This window comes from Eleutherodactylus coqui, chromosome 11 (assembly GCF_035609145.1).
Source record: "Eleutherodactylus coqui strain aEleCoq1 chromosome 11, aEleCoq1.hap1, whole genome shotgun sequence".
NCBI lineage: Eukaryota > Metazoa > Chordata > Amphibia > Anura > Eleutherodactylidae > Eleutherodactylus > Eleutherodactylus coqui.
The window spans coordinates 63,898,047-63,921,708 of record NC_089847.1 but is presented as its reverse complement, the minus strand read 5'-3'; the positions used below and the strand labels follow the sequence as shown (position 1 = coordinate 63,921,708).

The following is a 23,662-nucleotide window of genomic DNA, read 5'->3' as shown; positions in this document are numbered from 1 at the left end:
CTTCATTTACAGAGTAGCTCTACTTTCAAAAAACTTTTGACATGTCAAAAGTTTTGATCAGTGGGAACCCGGTGCTGAGAACCCTACTGATTACTAGAATGAATTGGCAGAAGTGCTCAACCAAGCATTGTCACTGCCCACTAGCTGAAGACGGGCTCAACAGAGCAGAGTAGAGTCTTGGATGAGCACTTCTGCTGCTTTGTTCTAGCTATCAGTGCAGTCTCAGCACCTGAACCCCCAGCGATCAAAGCTTTTGATATCTCCCTATGACATGCCAAAAGTTTTTTGAAAGTAAAGTTACACTTTTAGAAAAAAAAATGCACGTAGAGACAATCTAAATATAAAATAACATCATAGTTAGCAATAACCAAATTCAGACACAGACTGCACTTTAGTTTGTGCTTACATTTAAGTTATTAAATGTAAAGGCTACAGTGCAGTCCGTGCTGAAATTGGTTATTGTTAACTTGCATGTTATTTCATGTTTAGACCGTTTTTACTTGTATACATTTTAAGAGGTTCAGCAATAAACTCTGTATGCAGCATCTTACCTAATAGTGCTGCCTAATGAAGATTTATAGAACTGCAGCCCCATACAGCATTATGGAAGGCCACAGACTCTCTTTCCTCAGTTGATGGATATTGATCAGCTGATCAATGCCAGTAAGCCAACCTTTCTACTGCATCAGCCATGTAATATGATAAATGTCTGCCCACGTAAGACCTTGTTCACATGGCAGAATTTTGCTGAGGATTTGGCCTTGCTGAAATCACACCACTTTGGCATTCTAGTGAATGCTATGCAGATCTGCACTGTAGTTCATATGGTGTACATTTTTCTGCATGTGGATTTTGGAATCTGCTTTGCAATCAAAAACAATTAACATGACTCATTTTACGTGTAAAATTCGCACAGAATCCGTGTCAGGCTCCACATGCATTTTCTCCATTTAATGAGGCTAAGTCCTTCTGTGAATCCACATGAAAATCCATGGCAGAATGCCGAAGCTCAGCCTCGAAGGCCTGCTGGGAGTGAACTGTCAGATCCACTGCGGAAAAATCTGACCGTTTAGGCGGCCATGTAAACAAGCCCTGCAGGTCTATTCACACATTGTGGCCAGATTGTGGCTTTTGCCAGGTCTTTCATAATAACAGAAAAAATGTGATAGTCACAACATGTGAGAAGCCTGTAATACAAGGACGGCTTGGCTCCACCTTAATGGAAGCAGTTCTGTGTTGTCTCATAGAATAGGGTATAATGAGGGGACCCCACTCTTTAACATCCAGCTGGGCATCTGTGCAAAAGTTGTCTTCTTGAGAAAGACCCTTTAATTCTTAAAGGTATTTTCTGGTTTTATGTGAATAAAACGTCCACATTTATAAGTTATATAACACAGCAAGATAGTATGCTAGGATGAATGAAGACAATGTCCACCTAGTTCAGCCTCTTTCAAACCTTCCCATCCTCCCCCATCCCCTTGTTGGTTCAGAGGAAGGCAAAAAAAAACAAATGAGCCAATTTTGCTCATTTGGAGGAAAAAAATCCTTCCTGACTCCATAATGGCAGCGAGAGAATATTCTCTGGATCAATATCTGAGATCAACCACCCCGCTGGTCGCCTAACGTCTATATCCTGTAATATTATAGCGCTCTAGGAAGACAGCTAGTCCCCTCTTAAACTCCCCTATCGATTCTGCCATTACCACATCCTCAGGTATAGAGTTCAACAGTCTCACTGCACTTACAGTAAAGAATCCCCTTCTGTGTTGGGGATGAAACCTTCATTCCTCTACACATAGAGGATGCCCTCTTGTTACTGTCGTAGTCCTGGGTATAAACAGATCATGGGAAAGATCTTTGTATTGTCCCCTCATGTACTTATACATAGTTATTTGGTCGCCCCTTAACTGTCTTTTTTCCAGGGTAAATAATTTTGATAGCCTCTCTGGGTATTCCAGTTCTCTTATTCTGTTTACTAATTTAGTTGCCCTTCTTTAAACCCCCTCAAGCACTGTAACATCTTTTCTGAGCACCGATGACCAGAACTGTACACAGTGTTCCATGTAGGGCCTGACAAGTGCCTTATATAGTGGGAGGATAATGCTCTCGTCCTTCGCCCCTATACCTCTTTTAATGCACCCCAAGGCTTTATTTGCCTTTGCAGCAGCTGACTGGCATTGGTTACTCCAGTCTAATCTATAATCCACTAGTACCCCAAGGTCTTTTTCCATCCCACTTTTCACTAGCAGTACCCCATTTAGTGTATATTGGTGACATCCGTTTCTCCTGCCCATGTGCATAACCTTACATTTATCAGTATTGAACCTCATTTGCCATTTTTCTACCCAAGCCCCCATCTTATCTAGGTCCTTTTGCAGCCGTACATTGTCCTCCGTTGCATTAATTACCTTGTATAATTTTGTATCATCTACAAATATTGATATTTTACTGTGCAGCCCCTCGATCAGGTCGTTGATAAATATATTGAACAGAATGGGGCCTAACACTGAGCCCTGTGGCACCCCACTAGCGACGGTGGCCCAATCAGAGTACGAACCACTTACTTTAATATTAACATTTTGGGAGAAATTTACAAAGCATTTTAGCCAGATTCTGGTGTATAAAAGTCTGAGAACTGGATCATGGAGCCATGGAGGAAGGTGGCCTGGTATGAGGAATCACATTTTCTCCTGTATTATCAGCATGGCTGGGTGCATGTGCATGACCTACCTGGGGAAGAAAGGGCACCAGGATGCACTATGGGAAGAAGACAAGCCAGTGCCATTTTTCAATGATGTTGTGGCAGCTGATTATGTACAAGTGACAAGAAGGTCTGCCCCATTGGTTGTCATCTTTGTATCAGCTTCACCAAAACTATTATTCTGTCATTATGTTTTAGTAAAAACAAAATGACACTTTTCCCATTAGTTTCCAAGAGGTTGTTTCCAAACTAACCACCAATATAGCTGTACTAGCTCTTGGCACTGATGCTAAAATGTCCAGCGCTACAAAACTGAAATCTCTAAAGAACTCTGATATGGATTGCAGGAAATCTAAAAGATGTTAAAGCTTTATTAAAAGTTTGCAAACATCGGAATGGGTTAGGATACACCGACGTTCACTAAAACACACAGCAGTGTTGGGTGGGGAGCCCAAGTTTCCCAGCCTTTATATTCTCTATAGACGTGCAGTTTTGTATCTCCGCCCATGTAATAAGATTATATCCCTCTTTTACCACTTATGTCATTCCCTTTATATGACAGACATTTGTAGAGTCATATCACATATCAAAGGCAGGGAAGAAGCACAACCCACTCACTGCGACCGAGTGCGCTCAATGATACAGTTGTTCCCAGGAATAGACATTTAAAGGGGTTGTCCCGCGCCGAAACGGGTTTTATTTTTTTTCAACAGCCCCCCCGTTCGGCGCGAGACAAACCCGATGCAGGGACCTAAAAAAAAATCCGCACAGCGCTTACCTGAATCCCCGCGCTCCAGTGACTTCTTGCTTACCGGTTGAAGATGGCCGCCGGGATCTTCTCCCTCGGTGGACCGCAGCTCTTCTGTGCGGTCCATTGCCGATTCCAGCCTCCTGATTGGCTGGAATCGGCACGTGACGGGGCGGAGCTACACGGAGCCGGCATCCAGCACGAGCGGCCCCATTGAGAAAAGAAGAAGACCCGGACTGCGCAAGCGCATCTAATTTGGCCATTAGACGCTGAAAATTAGGCGGCTCCATGGAAACGAGGACGCTAGCAACGGAGCAGGTAAGTGAAAAACTTCTTATAACTTCTGTATGGCTCATAATTAATGCACAATGTACATTACAAAGTGCAATAATATGGCCATACAGAAGTGTATAGACCCACTTGCTTTCGCGGGACAACCCCTTTAAGTTCATGGGTGTACAACCCAAACTTCAGATGTAGTGGAACGAGAAGGAAGTGGGCAGCTGCTCTATTGTCTGGTCTGTGGGAAATACTCCCAGTCTGTTCAGGAACAAGCTTTATCAGCCATAAGTAGACTGAAAGATGAATGTTCCTGGCCTTTGATGTGATGCTAGTCCTCCATATTCTGTAGAAACCTAACATCCTGTCACTTTTATTCAGAACTTGTCTCAAATATCCTCAAATTTTTTCGTAGACCTAAATTAGAAGTCGTGTAAATGTTGTGTTTCCTACTCTGAGTCTTCACGTAAAGATATTTTTCCAATAATGTTAGGATTTTTCCAGGAAAAAATGTCCACTTCTTAATAACGTGTTATTTGTAGGTCTAACAATTTGTTTTTTAATATATTCTTGTGGTCAGAGTTCCAATTTTCTTGATAGATAGTTATAAATGTTATAAGACATAAAGATAAGGCTCTGTAGACATCTGTGTTGGGGGCTCCGGGGCAGACCTGGCTCAAAATCTCAGATGAAATAGTGCAGCATTCTGCGCTATATTACTAGGGAGAATAGCAGGGAGCATGGCGGAAGCCCGACGGATACTTCTCTACTGTAGAAGCCCCGGACTTTTCACTGATGACTTCCTGTGTTCGTACCCACAAATGGCCGCAGTGGTCATGTGGTTGACCGCCTGCAGACAAGATAAACAGACTGCATGGAGGACTAGAATGGCAGCATGGGAGCAGTGCTTAGGCAGATAAGTGAGTAAATAAGTCTCAAGTGTGTAGTCGTAGCTGAGTGGTTAAGGCGATGGACTAGGTTCAAATCCTGACGATTACATTTGCTTCTTCTTCAATGGAAGTGTTCAAACAAGGGCTAAACCAATATCTGTCTGGGATGATTTAGGGCCCATTTAGATGCAAACATGATTGCTCAAACGACAGTTTGAGTGACAGCTTTGAGCAATCACTTTGCATAAACTACTAAGTAGCCACTCAGTGTGCGGTCCTGATAAGCAGGAACAACGGTTTTCAAGCTGGCTTGAAGTCAGCGATGCACGATGGGCACTCATTTAGACGCAGCAATTATCACTCAAAAGATGGCTTTTGAGTGATAATCGTTGTGTCTAAATGGGCCTTTAGTGAATCCTGCTCTGAGCAGGGGGTTGGACCCGATGACCCTGGAGGTCCCTTATGATTCTATGAGTATAAAATTTTATCTTAATATATGCTTCATCCCTTTCACTGTCACTAATGTACTGGAAAACTCCATTAAAGGGAGTCTGCCAGTTCAAACATGTCCAAATTGCAGACATCATGTTATAGAGCAGGAGGAGCTGAGCAGATTGATATATAGTTGATGGGGGAATATTCAGTATAATTTGTATTACATTCATTCATATCTCTGCTCATTCTCAACAGTCCAATGGGCGGAGCTATCAGTGATTGACTGCTATCTGTATATAACTTCACATACAGCTGACAGACTCCCTTTAAGCCCTGCCACAAGCTGCCATATAGAAGCTGAAGGGCACATCGCTATCATGTTGTGGGGGCGGGGTCATTGAGGAGATAGATGGAGCTCCGCCCCTATGTCAGGCCGTTTCCAGAATGGACATATCAATATTTCTTTTTCCTGTGATTTCAAATATGAATTACAGAGTGGATTCCTATTGAACTCAATGAGATACTAAACTGACGAAAATTCTGCCTTGACTCCACATCACAAACCTCGTCATAACAACTCCATGTGAACAGAGCCTACGGTGTTTGGATGAAAGGAGGAAAAAAATTCAGACTGGTGGTACATGTCCCCTTTAAGCCATTTTTGAGAACAGCTGTGCGCACCTTGCTCAATATGGAGATATTATTCAGTGTTTTACAGTGACAGACCTTTAACGGCACAATGTAAATATCATTAAATAAACACCCTCCCTGCCAACTAAACAGGATACACTGATTTTAGCAGACGCAGCATTTCAAGAACATGTCTGCAGTTATCGCCAGATGGCACGAAAGCCTCAGCTCCTTTATTGATGTGCGTGAGTTTGCAGAATGATTGAAATAATTAAAGTCTAGATTAATTAGACTTTACTGCCAGGGATGAGAAAATGTCTCCTATCATTTATAGAGATGGATGCTTCTATTTTCTCAGGCACTCATCATATTTATAGAGTTGATTCACATTTCTCAATCTATTAGTGGATTGTGCAGAGAAGAAACCCAATTCCAAAATTGCTTTCTGGACCAGTAAAATACTTAATTTTTACACTTATTCGTAGTCTTGGAATCCGAATATTCGATTGTCCAAAAAATGTCATATATCCAGAATTATGCTGCTAATGCCTATGGTGGAACATTGGAAATTAGCTGATAGAAATGAATCCGGTTTTATTAGGACCCCAGTTCTATTCATATATTTGGGATGCTCATGTTCTACCTCAGCAATGAAGGCCAGAGCCAATGGGCGACACCTCCTGTGGAAGAGTGGAACACAGATAGTCACTTTCTATACTAAAGACTGATATGCGCCCACTGCATGTCCAGACGCCGGTTTCCGTTTTTCCAGAGCAGGTTAGGAAATAAAAATAACTTACTCTAATTAGTTGGTATCGGCAGCAAGAATATTTTTGCTTAAAGACTTATACAGGAGGCCATATGTCTTACTGTCTGGGCCTGGGACACATTATGGTCTATAATGTCATCATTTTTCTGTACTTTCTGGATTAAATAAAATATATTGTACTGTTTAGGCTGCTGCCCTGAGGATATGTAATAGAAGCTGGTCACCTGAAAAGAAAAACATTTTAGCAACTTTAGAATTTTTTTTTATTAAAGGGGTTGTCCCGCGGCAGCAAGTGGGTCTATACACTTCTGTATGGCCATATTAATGCACTTTGTAATGTACATTGTGCATTAATTATGAGCCATACAGAAGTTATAAAAAGTTTTATACTTACCTGCTCCGTTGCTGGCGTCCTCGTCTCCATGGTGCCGACTAATTTTCGGCCTCCGATGGCCAAATTAGCCGCGCTTGCGCAGTCCGTGTCTTCTGCTGTCTTCAATGGGGCCGCTCGTGCAGAATGCCGGCTCCGTGTAGCTCCGCCCCGTCACGTGCCGATTCCAGCCAATCAGGAGGCTGGAATCGGCAATGGACCGCACAGAAGAGCTGCGGTCCACGGAGGGAGCAGACCCCGGCGGCCATCTTCAGCAGGTGAGTATGAAGACGCCGAACTGCCGGGATTCAGGTAAGCACTCTCCGGTTTGTTTTTTTAACCCCTGCATCGGGGTTGTCTCGCGCCGAACGGGGGGGGGGGGGGGGGGGTGTTAAAAAAAACAAAAAACCCGTTTCGGCGCGGGACAACCCCTTTAAGCTTAATGAGGACCAACTTAATCAGGTCCCATATTGACCTATCTTTTGACGAAAAATGCTGGCGGCTCCCATAGACTCCTACGGGAGCTGAAAAATAGGGAGGGGTAGGGAGTTTACCTGCATCCGCCGCTCGGAAACAAAGACAGCTGGCTCTATTTAAGAATTAGAAGTCATTCAGAGGATTTCTGCAATGGAATTCCTTGCTGAAACATATTTTACAAGTTATATGCCCTTGTAAATGGCCGAGAAAATGCTACCTAATCTCGTGACTCAATGGTGGCTATTCTTCATCAACGCAATTTTCGGCCATGATGCGGCACACTTAAAATTGCATTGCACATGTGAATGAGGCCTTAGACTGCACATATGCATTTGATAGTTGTTGACAGCAATCTTGCCCAACATCGCCATACACATGCATGCTTGAGTCAACCAATCGTGCATGCTGACAGCTCCTTACACATTGCATCGCTAAAGCAGGCACTGTTCCCATTGAATCTAATGCAAAAAGTGCCTGCAATTAAAACTGGGCCACTGCCAAGTATACAGAACTGTCAGCTTCTGACCTCATAAACACTGACAGCAGTCCAGCAAACTGCTGATCATCAGGGATCCCAAGCAACAGACCCTGCAGATCAACTGCTCATGCCCTTTCCTCATTACGTTTTGTAATTATTTATACTGGATTGTTACCATCCACTCCATAATATGGTTTGTGGTATAAGCCGCTTTACTGAATACCGTTATTGTATGGGGATTCAGGAGGTTTCATCCTGTTTTTAAATGTTTTTATATTCTTCTCTGTTTTGTACCTATATTTAAACATAATAAAGACTTTTTATACTTTTTGCATTGGAAGTGTGTGTCTTACTAGTTATAGGTCTGCTTGTTTATGAGGAATTCAGTTGTAGTTAGACACCTTATTGTTGTGTAGAGGTCCGGAAGGTCCTCCAGGGTAGCCACGCAATCATTTGTCCTGTAACACCTAGCTATGTGCTCCTAGGAGACATAGAAGGTGCTGTAATCCTGAAAAAAACAACTGTTTCCCCCTTTCTCCACAAGCTAAAGCTAACTGTCTGGCAACGGCTGGCTGCCGATAGGCTGCTTGTCATGCAAACCCTGATTGGTAGAGGGGAATGGTGTGAGAGTCCAGAGCAGGAAAATAGCAGGGCGAGGCAGGATCTTGGGAGGAGTGAGGAGAGAAAGTGCTTGAGTTAAGACAGGAAGTAAAGGAGGCGTTAGAGGGAGTCGGGAGGAGGCAGTCATCTGAGGAAGACGTGGAGGAGGTGTCCTGCAGTGTGTGCGGAGAACTAGCATTGCCTGGAGTTAGAAGCAAGGATTCCGAATCAAAAGTAATGTGGAGGAAAAAGTTTGGGACCTATCTTCTTAACAGTGAGTTACACAAAAACCGGATAAAAGTAAATTCAGGGAAAGTGAAAGAGGCCCATCTTAAATCAACTTCATTCTTCTGCCGTGTAATCTTCTAGCAAAGCCCTATCAAATAACTAGGACTGTGGGAATTCTACTGAGTAACCTCTAAATGCACATAGAGAGAGCGTTGAAGATTCATTTGTGTTGTACTGAACTGAACTGTGGAGCAACGTTACTTGTTAAATGCAAAGCAATACCTCTGCCATTACTGCAAGACTGTAATTGTCGTTTAGACTATTACTAAAAGCTGACGTAAACTGTGTACTTCCAGTTTGCTAATCAAAGCTAGCACGACACGTGTCAGTTATTTCATCATTAACTCTTGGAGTGCTGTAAAGAGTGACAAATCACTGTTAATAGTTGTTGACTATAATAACCCTTTCGCCATTGTGCGCGACCGAGCCGGGCACATTTGCCATGATCGGAGAGCCACCCGTGACATTCAGCTTGTTTACCTGTGGTCTCCCCCACATTGGTGCGCCCTGCTCGAACGCTGTAGTTGCACCTTGTTTAAATTTATTTGGGTGGTGCTAATTCTTTTTCTTCTTCTTCAATCTATCCTTAGATATTGATGGGTAATCAATAGTTGGGTAATCAACTATTGATGGGTAATCAATAGTTCAGAAATGGCCAACCCCTTTAATGTTGGTGTCATATTATCGCAAGTGCATATTGTCATAATTCAAGGCTTCTATGTTTGACCACGCAGAAGGAGATCCCAAGCCCAGTGTGTCTACCAAGCAAGTGGTTGGAGGCTACTAGCCTAAACAAGGAATCAAGGGCTGATTAATGAACAGATATGCACACATAGTAAAAAGGTCCATTTACACGGGACGACTGTCGGGCAAACGATACCTGACACTCGTCCCTGTGTTTCCTCACTCCCATACTGTTGCACAGAAGCTAGCAGAGCTGGCTCGCTCAACGGAGCGGCCAGCAGGGGGCGGGGCAGTGCAGGAGATTTCTCTCATCTTGCCCCCCGCCCCTCTCCATTGAGATAACACAGCAGTCGTTCACTACTGAACTGCCACTATTTAAACTGAACGATGAGCAATCAGCTGATCGTCCATCATTTATGCAGCATAAACAATGAACAATCAGCTCATCGTTCAGTTTAAATAGCGACTGTTCAGTAATGAATGGCAGCTGTGTTATCTCAATGGAGAGGGGCGGGGAGCGAGAGGAGAGAAATCTCCTGCACTGCCCCGCCTCCCTGCTGGCTGCTCTGTGAGCGAGCCAACACCAGTATCTCCTGTGTGACATTACGGGAGCGCGGACACACAAGGACGAGTGTCGGGCATAGTTTGCCTGAAAGTTGTCCCGTGTAAATGGACCCAAACTCTTTGGTGATAGATAAACTTTAACTAGTCTCACCTGTAAATGGACATAGTCATAATCTTCCATCCAGCCACTCTCACTGTTTTCATATTGGCCGTCAGGAGATTCTTCTGTTATAAATTTAGGTGGAGAAGGTAGAGGCCTTGATTGTATACTAGCCTTTTCTGTATGCCCAGTTTGACCAGCAGACAAGTTATTATTATTGACCAAGTGATTACTATTATCTTGTCCAGACTGAGAATCTCCAACTGAATGTTGTTGCTTGGTCCTTTTAAAGAGTAAAGAGGCATTTCCATGTAGAAATGACGCCAACTGTTTGGTGTCATCTGGTATTCCCCTTGAATACATGACAAAGCGGTCAAGGTCATCAGAGGAGCCCTGTTTATTGGTTACTAAGACATTCAAGGACCAGTTACAGCTGTCTAATGTCTGACCATGCTTAAGCAGTTGTTGGTAAACATCTTCCATCTTCTGTAGTTGTTTGCTTAACTTGGCATGAAGTGTCCGGTCAGATGCTTGTGCCGAATTTACTACTGCTCCTCTGGCAAATTCCAACAAATCCCTAACCGTGTTTTTAACTCCTTCTACCGCAGCCTGGATGCTCTGCACATTGACTTCCATCTGTTCTTGACTTCTCCAAGTGCTACTTATAAATGACATAAGATAGGATATTGAGCTATTTACACCATGTTGTAATTTTACCAAAAGCTCCATTGCCACCTCTAGATCAAGGTTCAGCTCCTTCCCCGGTGTCTTTGGTGGTATGACTGATGATTCTTTTACTGGGATAACATCGAGTGAAGAGGTTGAAATGTTGCTTCTGGTGCTACCAGTGCTTGAAGCTGACAGCCTCTTGAAGTTGCCTGTCAATTCATCAACTGCTTTGAATTCCCTATCTACCTGAGGAGGAACATCATATATGTAATCTGCCTCGGTCTCTAGTGATGCTTTTCCACTATGGAATTCTCTTGGAACATCATAAACATCATTGAAATTCTGTCCAGCAGTCTTTCTTAAGCTAGGAGGAACATCATATATCTCTTGGGAAAAAGTGGAATCATTGCCCTTGATAGCAGCAGGAGGAATATCATAGATATCTTCAGGAATGTATGGCTCTGGATCATGGATGTGAGTGGGAGCCTGAGGTGGAATCTGCATTTTCTGATTTGAAAAAGCGGGTGGGAAATCATAGGTTTCTTCTCTCTGAGGACCATCTGGTACATCTTTGCTTACAGAGGGTGGAATATCGTAAATCTGTAAGAACAAAGTCACAGTGTCACAATAACTTAAGCCAATGCTTCAGTTTTCATAAATTGCTCTGTCGGCAAGACATTATGGTTTTGTTTGTAAGTAAGCTTTGAGAAATTCATGATAATAGACCCAGCTGAAATGACTTGGTAAATCATTTTACACTTTAAGGTTCTGCTCACATTTCCATTTGGGGTCTCTGATTAGGGTTTCTGCTTCATGATGGAACAAAAAAAAAAGTCAGAAATATTAAACAGCAATCTAAATAGTCAAGTTATACAATTTTTCATAACTACCGTTTAAAAAGTTAGTATCATGAACGTAACTCACCGCGTTCTGACAAGGCTGTATAGTTGCGTAGCCATCTTATCCTGGTGACTAGCTAGGCTCTGCTATTCTTTCTGCTATCCTGACTCTGATATGTGACCACAGCCAGTAATTCCAGATTAGGTAATGCTCAACTCTCCTCTCTGCTCCTGGGTCAGTAGTCAATCAGCAGTTCTATATTAACTAATCTTGCAAGGCTATATATAACACAGCTTTTGCAGTCCCCCTGTTGTCAAGTTGAGTCTTACTATTCAGTGAAGCTTTGGTGCTACACATGTGATTGCCTTCTGAATATCTGACCCAGCTTGCCTTTGTCCCTGCTTCTGGATAAGGCCTCTTTCACACGAGCATTGCGATTTTCACATCACAGCCGGAAACCGCATGAGCAAGAAAAAGCCACGACCAGTGTATATACGCTGCCGCCCGGAATTCCTTTGGCTGGCATAAATGCTCAACATGGCTTCTTTTACTTAAATAGAGCCAGCTGATATGGTTTAGCAGCACTATCCGCTGCTAAACTCCCTTACCCCTCCCTTTGCCTGTAGCTCCCACAGAAGCCTATGGGAGCCACCAGCTGATCACAGCCGAAAGATAGAGCAAGACCTATCTTTCCGGCCGTGTCAAAACATCAGCTGGCGTATTTGGCCACTGATATCCTATCTCCCCCCAGGAGGATGTTTTTACTTGGCTAATAATCGCCCATATGAATGAATGCATTGGAATCCAATGGCTCACATGGTTGCGATTTTTAATCGCAGCTAAATTAGCCGCGTAAAAACACTCGTGTGAAGGAGGCCTAACCCTCGTTTTAATATTATGGAATCTTAAACCATACTGTTTCACCTTGCTGCTGCCTGTCATGCTGCTACCTGTACTACTTCTCTGGTGCTTTGACACGGCTTGTTTCTGACCAGGATTTGGTCTCCTGATTTGGCTTTGACCTTTGGCTTCCTTCGGTTCACATACTTCCTGTCTGCCTAGGTGGTTAGCAGTCTCTCTACAGACATAACCAGTTGGCTCCTTATAGCCAATTCCTACCCTCTAAGAGGGGGGATAGACACCTGGAACCCTAAAAACTCTTCTTGGTAGAACAACTTCTGCTTAGTCCGACCACTATGGCACTTTTAAGAGGATGAGCTGGCCCTTTTCTGTGACAGATTAACTGGCCACAACTAAAATGGATCATTTCCAATGGGTAGTTGATCAGATGTAAGGTCTGAGACAATTGGTCCAGAACCTTGCTGAGTGCCCTTAGCTACAGGAGACTGATCAAGCTGCTGCTGCACCTACCATCCAACTAGAACCTAAAATGAGAAAGTTGGGTATCCCAACATGGTTTCTTGGGACTTATTCACACAAGAATACACATGTTTTGCCTGCGAAACTCAGTTGCAATATGTATCAGACAGCAAATGGACACCCATCCTTGTGCTGTCCGATCTGTATGGACAATGTATATTGCATGTTCTATTCTTGTCCATGGATGACGATAAAATATGCTGGGATGTCTTTCACAATGGTCCATGTGAAATAAAGTGTGTCTGAATAGCCTCATAGGCTATTATGGGGTGGTGTGTAGTCCATGGAATACGCAGAGAACATGCCAGAATGTATGGCCATGTGAATAAGGTCATAAGGTTGCAAATATACACAGCCATTTTGGAAGCCCCACAATAATGATAGAACCCCTAGATGACATTATTAGAAAAGAAAATGGTGGATGGGGAAACTTATTTGGTCCTGCTGATTGCCTTTCTGTTCATTCTGCTTTTTATATTGATTTCAGTGGGGATAAGGTATGGAAAAATTGATGCGTTGGATGACAACTCTGCAAAGTTCACAAAGAAAATCACTGGATCATTGAAATGTGAACGATAAGGGGGGCTTCAGACGGGTGTATTTGCTCAGGTTTTTGCATGCACAAAATATACACGTGCAATACACATAGAATAGAACCCATTGATGTCAATGGCATCGGTCTCAGTTCACCATTTTGTGTGTGTGAAACAAATAAAGCATGCTCTATCTTTCTGCATATTTGCGCAGTACAGGTCTCCGTAGGAGTTTATGGGGGGTGCGCACATGTACACAAAAATTTGCAATGTGATGCACAAAGTACAGTGCAAACCCGCTGGGGACAGAACACACTGGGACCTCATTAGGCTTTATAGCCATTTAAATCAAGGTGGAGGGGAGCCTCTGCCCATGTGATCATGCCGTACCTGCGCAAATACATACAGTAAAGTATACAGGCACGCACGAAAACAAGCCTTGTTCACTGCACATTGCGCTGAGGTGAGCATATTTGTGCATACATTTGTCTGAAGTCGCCCTAATTGTTCAGTGTAAACACGGCCAAGGATTGAACAATGAATTTGTTCACTTGCCAGACATAGTTCATTTCATAAAGCATAAAAATCATTGTTGGCTCGTTCGCTAATCGTTCACCTTAAACACCGAGCGTTCAGTCGTTCTCATTCACTTGTAGACTGAATGAATGACTACATGATCCGGTAAAAAGGAAGAAAAACGATTTATCTTTGTCTTAAACTGCCCGCCCAGCGAATGACCAAACTGTGACGGAGTTTGCTCAGACGAACAATTTCTCGCTACGTGTTAAAGTAATTTGTTATCTCTTCCTATGGAATGAATGAAAGTAATTATAGCGCTGCCTAAAAAGGTTGTAAAGAAGCGCAATCTGGCGGTACCTACTATCTGAAGATTAAACCACTGCAGACAATACATCTGTGAGGCCTGTTGTGTGGAAGCAATGAATAATTACAGTACATTTACTTAATGAAATCAGTAGGCAGGTTACGCCACTTGTAGACCGACGCTCCAAAGTGATTAACCGACTTTACATCATCACATGAATATAAATGCAGTTCCAGTTATACAGAAATGAAATCACTCCGGCCTCTGATCAGGGGAAGCTCCAAATTTTTTTTAATTCATTGATTCCAATTCCAGGCCTGAAGCCTGAACACACAATATAATGTGACAGGGAGGGGTAATTTAGTCAAGATTGATCATAGGAGAACTGATCTGAATACCCAGCCAATCACACTACATGCATGTGTAAAGGCCCAGGTCACAGTGCAGTGGGATCAGCCCTATTCTTATTTGCATAAGGAAAGACTAGATGCAATGGGATGAAACTGAAAAGGAGGAGACACAAATTAGATATTAGAAAAAACTTTCTGACAGTGAGGGTGATCAATGAGTGGAACAGGTTGCCATGGGAGGTGGTGAGTTCTCCTTCAATGGAAGTGTTCAAACAAAGGCTGGACAAATATCTGTCTGTGATGATTTAGTGATCCTGCACTGAACAGTGGGTTGGACCCGATGACCCTGGAGGTCCCTTCCAACTCTACCATTCTATGATTTTACAAGGAACAATTTGTTTTTAAAAAATTGCTCATACGAGCGAAAATGAATGATAATCCTTCAGTGAAAACACAGCCAATGATCAAACGATGAATGATAAATTGTTCACTTTTCGTTCATCATTCATTTTATACAGGCATGAAAAAAATCATCGTTGGCTTGTTCACTAATTGCTTAAATACTGTCAGGAGGCCCCCATAGACATGTGAGAATCATCTGGTTTTGTCACAATCAGCGGGTTCGCACAACTATAGTCTGTTGTGTATGGGAGGCCGTAAGCCCAGGAGGCAGCAATGGTCTACATCACACTGAACTGTAGTGGATATTCCCCACATTGTTCAGTTCTGCTCAGCTCCTTGTGCTGTAAAATATGATGTCTGCAGGCAGGACCGCATTGTCAATGTAGCATATTTGTTTTAATTGTTCAGAACACTGAAATGATATACTGAGAAAACTACAGGCTGTGTAAAACAGGACAATACAATGACTTCAAGAAGTTTAATTAGAACTAATCCTAATTAAACAACATTCTAATTAGGCTGGGCTTTCCCCATGATTTTGGAAAACTGCAGCAAAAACTGCACCACTGCCAAAACGTTGCTGCTTCATAAGCTAGAAATGTTAAAGCCTGAATGTGTCATCGGAAAATGGCCTATATATAAATCTAATTTTTGTGTTAAACATGTTTTTAAAGAATTTTTGGGTTTTTTTTACATTTCTGGTCACAATCTGTTTAAAAAAAAAACTAAAAAAAATATTTTTTTACTCTGAAGACAGTGCTTAATAATAGTCAGATACTTCCTGATCTCTAAAGAAAGCATCTCACTAACGGCCCTTTTACATAAGCTGTCAGACGCAGGAATGATCCTCATGCTTTTACACCAGAACGATCGTTCCAACCCGTCCGCCCCGATTCACAGTAAACAGGCAGTCGTTTGCGCATGAATGACTGCCTGTTTACTTGGGACGATCTGTAGTACAAACTAAACAACGAATGATGTATTGTTCGAAGGTTCAGTTGGCACATGGCATTTACACTGAACAATAATCACATAATCTGAATGATATTTGGCCCGTGTAAAAGGACCCTAACATCACAGGCAGGATTATACTGAAAGGTAACACCTATATGCAGATAACACAGGATTCACCATTCACAATAGATGACTAGCTGTGACTATCTACCCCATTCTATTCCATCGTATAGCCCATGAGACCACTGTAAAGCATATCTCTAAATGCTCTAAATGTTGGTAAATGTAGCTCAGACAAGATGGTAGCCCCCATAGTCGTGTATAGACAACGGAATACAAAATTCTACAAATCAGAAAATTAAAACTGATTTGAAAAATGTTTCCTTATCTGACTTTAATTAATAAAAAACATTTTTGGTGATATAGTCCCTTTAAATCCTGATCCCTGGAATGGGTAGTTTTGGACTCTTACCATTAAATGGGACTGCAGATGGTCCGATAGGTTTTTTTCCACGCTGGGAGGGATGTCATAAATCTCTTGGGTTTGTTCTCTGCTGAGCGGACCTTTTACTGCCATTGGTGGAATATCATACACCTGCGCAAAACCAAAATTTAGTTCACCTGAATGCAGTAAAGACATTTTATTGACTTCAGACCTCAGTGCAGGGCAGCATGTTGTGACTACGTGGTGGCTGCGACATGACCAAAAACTGCGCGGCCATGGGATTTTCTAATTCATTGCTAGATATTGATTATTTATTGTTACCTATGACCTGTCACCGGGCGCTCTAGCATCGGAAGATAAAAGGGGCGGGTGCAGGTCTGGCCGCAACGTTGTGTTGTTACAGTGTAGATGCTGGACCACATGATGTGCCTGTCGGTGCAGCATCTCCCTTTGGGTCTAGTGCTGATAGCTGATAGGGTGGCTGGGGTGACTGACAACCCAGCAAGCCTATCAGCGCTATTGTTGAGATATTTTAACCATCTCTCATTTGCAATAGATGTCGGTTACGGTATATTACTGAGTTCAGTGGTGTACCAGGTCTCTGGTGGCTTGTAGAGTTTTTGTCCTGTCAGTGCATGGTGTGATCTTTGAGTTGTGCTATTTGTTCAGTGTTCAATGTCCATTTTAACCCTTGTGTCCTTGTGCGGTGTTTTTCTTGCTTTTATCTTCTGTGCTCCCCCTCTGTGTGTCTCCAGGTCTGCTTTATTTGGGTTATTCCCAGGTGCTTTCCTGTCTCCCTCATTTCATCTAGGCTCATAGAAGGGAAGCCCAGGTTTCTGTTGTAGGGTTGCCCTTGTAGGTGCAGATGCTCCGCTTGTTAGGTAGGATCAACTATTCTAACATCAGAGATAGATTCCTTACTTTCCTTTCCCGCCTTCCTGAAATGTATCCCTTCTCCCTGTTTTTAGTTGTCATTTTGGTTCCGGTTCTATCCAAAAACAGTCTTGTTTGTGTCCTACGTCTGGTTTGTGTGTACACCGCTAAACCTCTCACAGCATCCTTTTGCCAACTTTTGCACTGACAGGTCTGAGTAGACAAGGCATGGCCTTAATTATATTTAATCTCATGATTGTTTTAAAGTCCTCATGTTTTAATGTGATATTACAAACCTCTGGGCTGTAGTTGTTCACTAGACACCTGGTGGGAACGTCATAGATCTCCTGTGGTCCAGCAGGAAGGAGATGTCGAGGAATGTCGTACTCATCCTGTTGTTCTGGCTTGGGGGAATCATACACATAGACTTGTCCTTTGCGAGTAGGAAGAACAACCTGTGCAAAGAATATCGCATTAAAATGATATTTAGTCAAGAATCTCAAAATGTAATAATATTATACCATTTCATATAAAATAATCAGAGTACGTAGAATGTGGATGTCCGGGTGATAACTGGAGGCCAAAATAATTTTCAACATGAAGTTATCTCATTTGTATGGATGAGTGTGTTCGGTAATATCACTGCTACCACAAGATGGAGACAAATTACAAGACAGAATGAGAATACCAACTACATCTCGCCATTTGTTAGCATTTTAAATGGCTACTGTATGCAGAGGAATAGAAATCAGTCCTGCATTGCATCCTCTATGAGGATTTTACAAAGTGCTCTCGGTCCATATTGTTCATTCACCTTTTAGATTACATGGGAATTTATTAGACAGGGCCCCAGTATAATGTACCGGGTTATATGAGATAATTTAAACTAAATATTGTTTCATTTGAACCTGCGAAGAATGCTGAGAATACTGAAATAGCATGCTGTGTCCCTCTGAAAGTGTAACATTAGGCACGACCATAATACGATGACCTCGGTAAGTTTACTGCTAGCTTCTGTGACTCTGAGCGACTGCAGTGACACAAATACCTCAAAGCAGATATCAGAAACTGTCTGTATCTATGAGGGTTATATGCAATTTATACCTTATAGAAAAGGGAGGCGCCTGGCGTTGTGCCACACTGTAAGGCCGCGTTCAGACAAGCGTATTTTAATTCTGTATTTGGTTGGTGTTTTGCATACAGAAACATGGAGCTAATGTAGAGGTGTTTTTTTTTTTAAGCATTAATTTATGACCTATTTCTGTCCATTTTTGATTTCATATTGGTATTATCTTCTCTTGGGCAAATACGGATCAGTATTTGCTCAGTGGAATATGAAACCAGTGACAGTAAATATGGAGGCGAACACAGATCAAATACTGATGACATACGGTTGTAATGTCATCTGAAACATGTCCGTATTACTGATCTCTATTATACAAATGAGGTTTAGCACTGATAAATGTAAGGTTCTGCACCTGCGCAGGGAAGTACATGTCACCATTAGAAACTAAATGGGAAACCACTGGTAAACACTGACATGGAAAAGGACTTGGGGATTTTAGTTAACTGTAAACGTAGCTGGAGTAACCAGTGTCAGGCAGCTGCTGCCAAGGCAAATAGGATCATGGGGTGCAACAAAAGAGGTCTAGGGGCACATGACAACAACATTGTTCTTCCTCTTTACAAGTCACTGGTCAGACCACACATGGAATATTGTGTACAGTTTAGGCAACTAAAGTAATAAATGGAATGGGCGGACTACAATACCGAGAGAGGTTATCAAAATTGGGGTTATTCACTTTAGAAAAAAGATGGCTGAGGTGTAACTTAAAAACTGTGTGCAAATATATCAGGGGACAATACAGAGATCTCTCCCATCATCTATTTATACCCAGCACTGTAACAGTAACAAAGGAGCATCCTCTGCGTCTAGGGGAAAGAAGGTTTCTACGCTGACATAGAAGGGGGTTCTTTACTGTAAGAGCACTGACACTGAGAACGTGGTGATGGCAAATTCAATGAAACAGTACAAGAGGGGCCTGGACGTCTTTCTTAAGCGATACAATATTACTTCAGAATGGTTGTTGATTATTTTGATTGCTAGACTTGGAGTTGAGAAGGATTTTTTTCCCCTTAAATCAGGAAAATTGGCTTCTACTTCATTAGGATTTTTTTACTTCCTCTTGGTCAACATTGGGGGTTGTGGGGGGGAGGTGTAACAGACTCACCTAGATGGACATATGTCTTTTTTCAGTCCAACATAATATGTTTATGGACTTGTTACAATACACTCATGTGAAACTGACCTCAAAGTAAAGATTACAAACGAGAAGCTAGGGATTTTTTAGTAGCTGGCAAACTGGGCACCTTTTCCTAATGTGCCGCAAGGACTGAACCTCCACAAGAGTACAACATGTAAACCTTTACTGCTTGCCAAGGACTTTACTATTAACCCAATCAATGCCCTAGAATACCAGGGACTTTATTAACTGCTTCACTATTTAGGGATTGTAAGGCAGTATTATTTGGACACAGCTTTACTGGGAAATTGCATGACACAGTTGTGTGGGAAATGCTGTTGTTGTTAGTCGTTCAGTTGTTCACAACCCTCGGCGACCATAAAGGCTCCCTCCCTCCATGTTTTTTGGTTTTGCACTACTTCTTTCAGTTGTGTGATATCCATGCCCGTATCGGCTCTGACAGCATTAAGCCATTGTTTTCTTTGGTGGCCAGGTCTTCTTTTGCCACTGATCTGTCCAAGCATTATAGATTTTTCTAGCGACTCTGCTCACATTACATGGCCAAAATACGTGAGTCTGAGTCTGGGTCTTATACGATTCAGGACTTCTCTGTTTGTTACTCTCGCCGTCCAGGGTATACGCAGCAGCTTTCGCCAGCACCACAGCTCAAACGCATCAATCCTTGCTCTATCGGCTTTTTTCACAGTCCAGCTTTCACATCCATACATGGCCATGGGGAAAATGGTGGTTTGCATTATCTTGCGTTTGGCTGCTATGCCGATTTCCCTACTTTTCCAGATTCTGTCCATGTTAAGCATTACACTTTGCGCCAATGCTATCCTGCCTTTATGGCATGGATTCTCCAGCCTGATCAATTTTTAAGCCAAGTAAGATGAAGTCTGACACGCATTCTATGACCTCATTGTCGATTTTGATTTGAATTTGGCCATTTTTTGCAGTTCTCACAATTTTAGTCTTCTTTAAATTGGGTATAGGCCCATTTTTTCACTTTCAGTTTTAATCTTCCATATCAGCTGCTGCAGACCTGGTTCTGTTTCTGCAAGCAGAGTTGTGTCATCCGCATAATGGAGATTGTTGATGTTTCTGCCTCCTATTTTCACCCCAATTTCCAATGCATCTAGGTCCATTTTACGCATGATCACTTCCGTATATAGGTTAAACAAGTAGGGTGAGAGGATGCAGTCCTGTCGGACATCTTTGCTGATCCCACTCTGAGTCCCCATACTGTGTTCTAAGAGTGGCTTCTTGAGTGGTATAAAGTGATTTTATCAGCTTGACTAGATGTGCCAATATGCCCAGCTCTTGTATTGCCTGCCATAGCTTGTCACGGTCGACGCAGTCGAAAGCCTTGATGTAGTTGATGAAGCACATGCAGGTATTCTTTTGGTATGCTCAAGCTTTTTCCATGGTCCATCGTAGGTTTGCAATATGGTTGGGGGTGCCGCGTCCTCGCTGGAATCTTGCCTGCACATCAGGGAGTGCCGCTTCAACTACTGATCTCAGTCTTTCCTGTATAATTTTGAGAAGGATCTTGCTTGCATGCAGAATGAGGGCTGTTCAGTAGTTGGAGCAATTCTAGGAGTCGCCTTTCTTTGGTAGAGGGATGAAGACAGATCTTTTCCAGTCCTGTGGCCATCGTGTGGATGGTTTTCACTGGTACTGGCAGCAATGGCTCTGCCAGTATGTTATCTATGTTTGGCACTTTATTTTCGGCTAGTTGTTTTACTGCCAGACCCACTTCTGACTCCATAATGCAGGGTTTCAAGTCCACAAGCTCCACCTCATGGGAAATATGCAGCAGTGTTATTATGGTCTCTGTGTTTAAATACTGTATGATGTATTATTTAGGGCTAATGCCCACGGCAGGATTTCTGCGCGTTTCCCATGGCGAAAATCCACCGCGTTATGCCGCAGCTTTCAGGTTCTATTGAACCTAATAGCTCAATGTTCACGCTGCGGAATTCTACCGTGGAATTCCGCAGTGTCAAAAGAACCGTTGCACACTCTAATTGCCACGGAAAAATGCACGGCCGGCTTCTATTGTAGTTGTCACACTATACATCCGCTGTGAGAACAGTGGAAGTATCACGTGATTACGCTCCCCACCCACCGCCGGCCGCGTCATCCCACACTGCCGACGCGTCACACGCTGTACTGCGCTGGGTGCTGGCTCGGCAGGCGGGACGCACACGGCGGATCCAGAGAGGTGAGTATGGCATCTTTGGGGGGCGCTGTGACAGACTCCACTGCGATATTCCACTGGCGGAGTCCGTCACTGCCGTTGGCATGAGGCCTTAGGCAATGTACGGTGGCAGAATTTGGGAATTAAAGAAAAGTATTGTCTGGGTACTGCATGGAGTATTATTAGCACTGCATGGCAGTATGCAGTCACAAAGATTAGGGAAACAAGCACATATGTATATTTCAAGCATAAATTTTGTAATTATGAGTGTAACTGTCTAAATATAGTGAGCAGGAGGCCTACTTACTGGCTGCTCAGGTCGGCATTGCCTGTGAAAGCAGCCACAGACATAACCACTCTTGGAGATGTCAGTATAAAATTCATTTGAGATTCAGGGTGACATTCATAAAGCCTTTTATGCATGAAATAAAAACATTTTTGTGCTAGTGTGGATTTTCGCATAAATTTGTGACCTTTTGGCTATTTGCGACAGCACCCCATTTTTGTAGAAAGTGGTCCGGGCTTTTAGAAAGGGGATGTGGCTGCCTGGACTGATTTATGTGTAAATTATGCCAGAAATGTACATCAGGTCGGACTGGGCGGACATTTCTATGTAGGTAAATGGAGGTGACCAGATGCGACTAATGCATCAAGAGGCGTGTGTTTCTTCATGTATTGGGTGCATTGTGTGCTGGGGGAATGATATTAAGATCAGCGTCTTAAGAAATATCCCCCATGCTGTGTCAGGTATTGGTGTGATTGTAAGCTCCATTAGTTTGGGAGAACGTGTGACATTTACAGCAGAATAAATGGTGCAATAAACTAAGTAAATACAAAAACTAACAGCAGTGAAATGATGATCATGATTCACATTGCAAGGAGAAGGCGTCCACCCGCATCATCCGTATTTCCTTCTAAATACACCATGTAGAATTATATGTTCTTGGTGCAAAGGGAGGAATGCCCTTTATTTCACTCATGAACTTATTGCAGAAGAATGGCCTAGTGGTCAAATTACCCTAAAAAGGCAGCGAGGCGGACGCTTGCTTTCTAGCAATTCTAAACAAAGCATTTCTATCCTGTTATTCGAAGGGCATCATAAAATATTTATAGCAAGAGCATATAAAGGATCCTGGGGGGGATACAGATGACGGGCAGTTGTTCGGAGAACTCGGGTTCGTACTAGCAATGTGCCACTCTCTTGTCCCCAGCCTTCAGAGGGCACGGGCACCCTGTAAATCGCTGTCATGTGGACATTTCTATTATACAACTTGTCTTTATTAGGTTACCAGAACAAAGCAAAGTGCATTGCTAAATAGCTTGCAATTCCCATCAGCCGGCCCGCAGGTTACCATAGCAAACTCATCTAATTACACTGAAAGCCATAGGCATCACTATATGCACTGCAGTCATCCACACCGAAGGTTACTCAGGCCAAATTGTAGAAAAGCACATTTATCTCATGTAGACCGCACAGGATTATACAGAGATGTTGTTTAGAATTTGTAGGTATATAACATAATCGGCATAGTAGTAATGTGCAGGATTACCTAGGGCACACATGTCAAACAAAAGGCCAGCGGGTCAAATGCGGCCTGCCACTTCATTTTATGTGGCCCGCTGGCTGTGCATCAAACTTAACAGGCACTGCCATAACTATAGGGGATGCGGTTGCCCCCCGGGCCCAGGCGCCTTAGGGGGCCCATAAGGCCTCTCTTCTTCATATAGGGAGGCCAGTACTATGAATACAGCATTATAGTTGGGGGCCCTGTTACAGGTTTTGCATTGGAGCCCGGGAGCTTCAAGTTACGCCTCTGCGTTAAGGAGTTAAGAGAAGTTGGGGGGCCCAAAGATAAACTTTAGCACCCGAACCCATGAGACTTTAGCTATGTCCCTGTTCCACTCACCCAGCCGGCAGCTCCCATTCAGCTGCA

General features: G+C 42.9%; 1 protein-coding gene across 1 annotated transcript in view; it reads right to left on the bottom strand.

Annotated features, from left to right (window-relative positions):
• Window positions 1-23,662, bottom strand: part of BCAR1 (BCAR1 scaffold protein, Cas family member) — a 167,087-nt gene that overhangs the window by 3,773 nt on the left and 139,652 nt on the right. The window contains exons 3-5 of the mRNA XM_066582246.1: window positions 17,579-17,737; window positions 16,437-16,559; window positions 10,065-11,282 (exon numbers count right to left, since the gene is read on the bottom strand). Coding sequence (XP_066438343.1) covers window positions 10,065-11,282; window positions 16,437-16,559; window positions 17,579-17,737 — 1,500 coding nt within the window. The remainder of the gene's footprint in view (window positions 1-10,064; window positions 11,283-16,436; window positions 16,560-17,578; window positions 17,738-23,662) is intronic.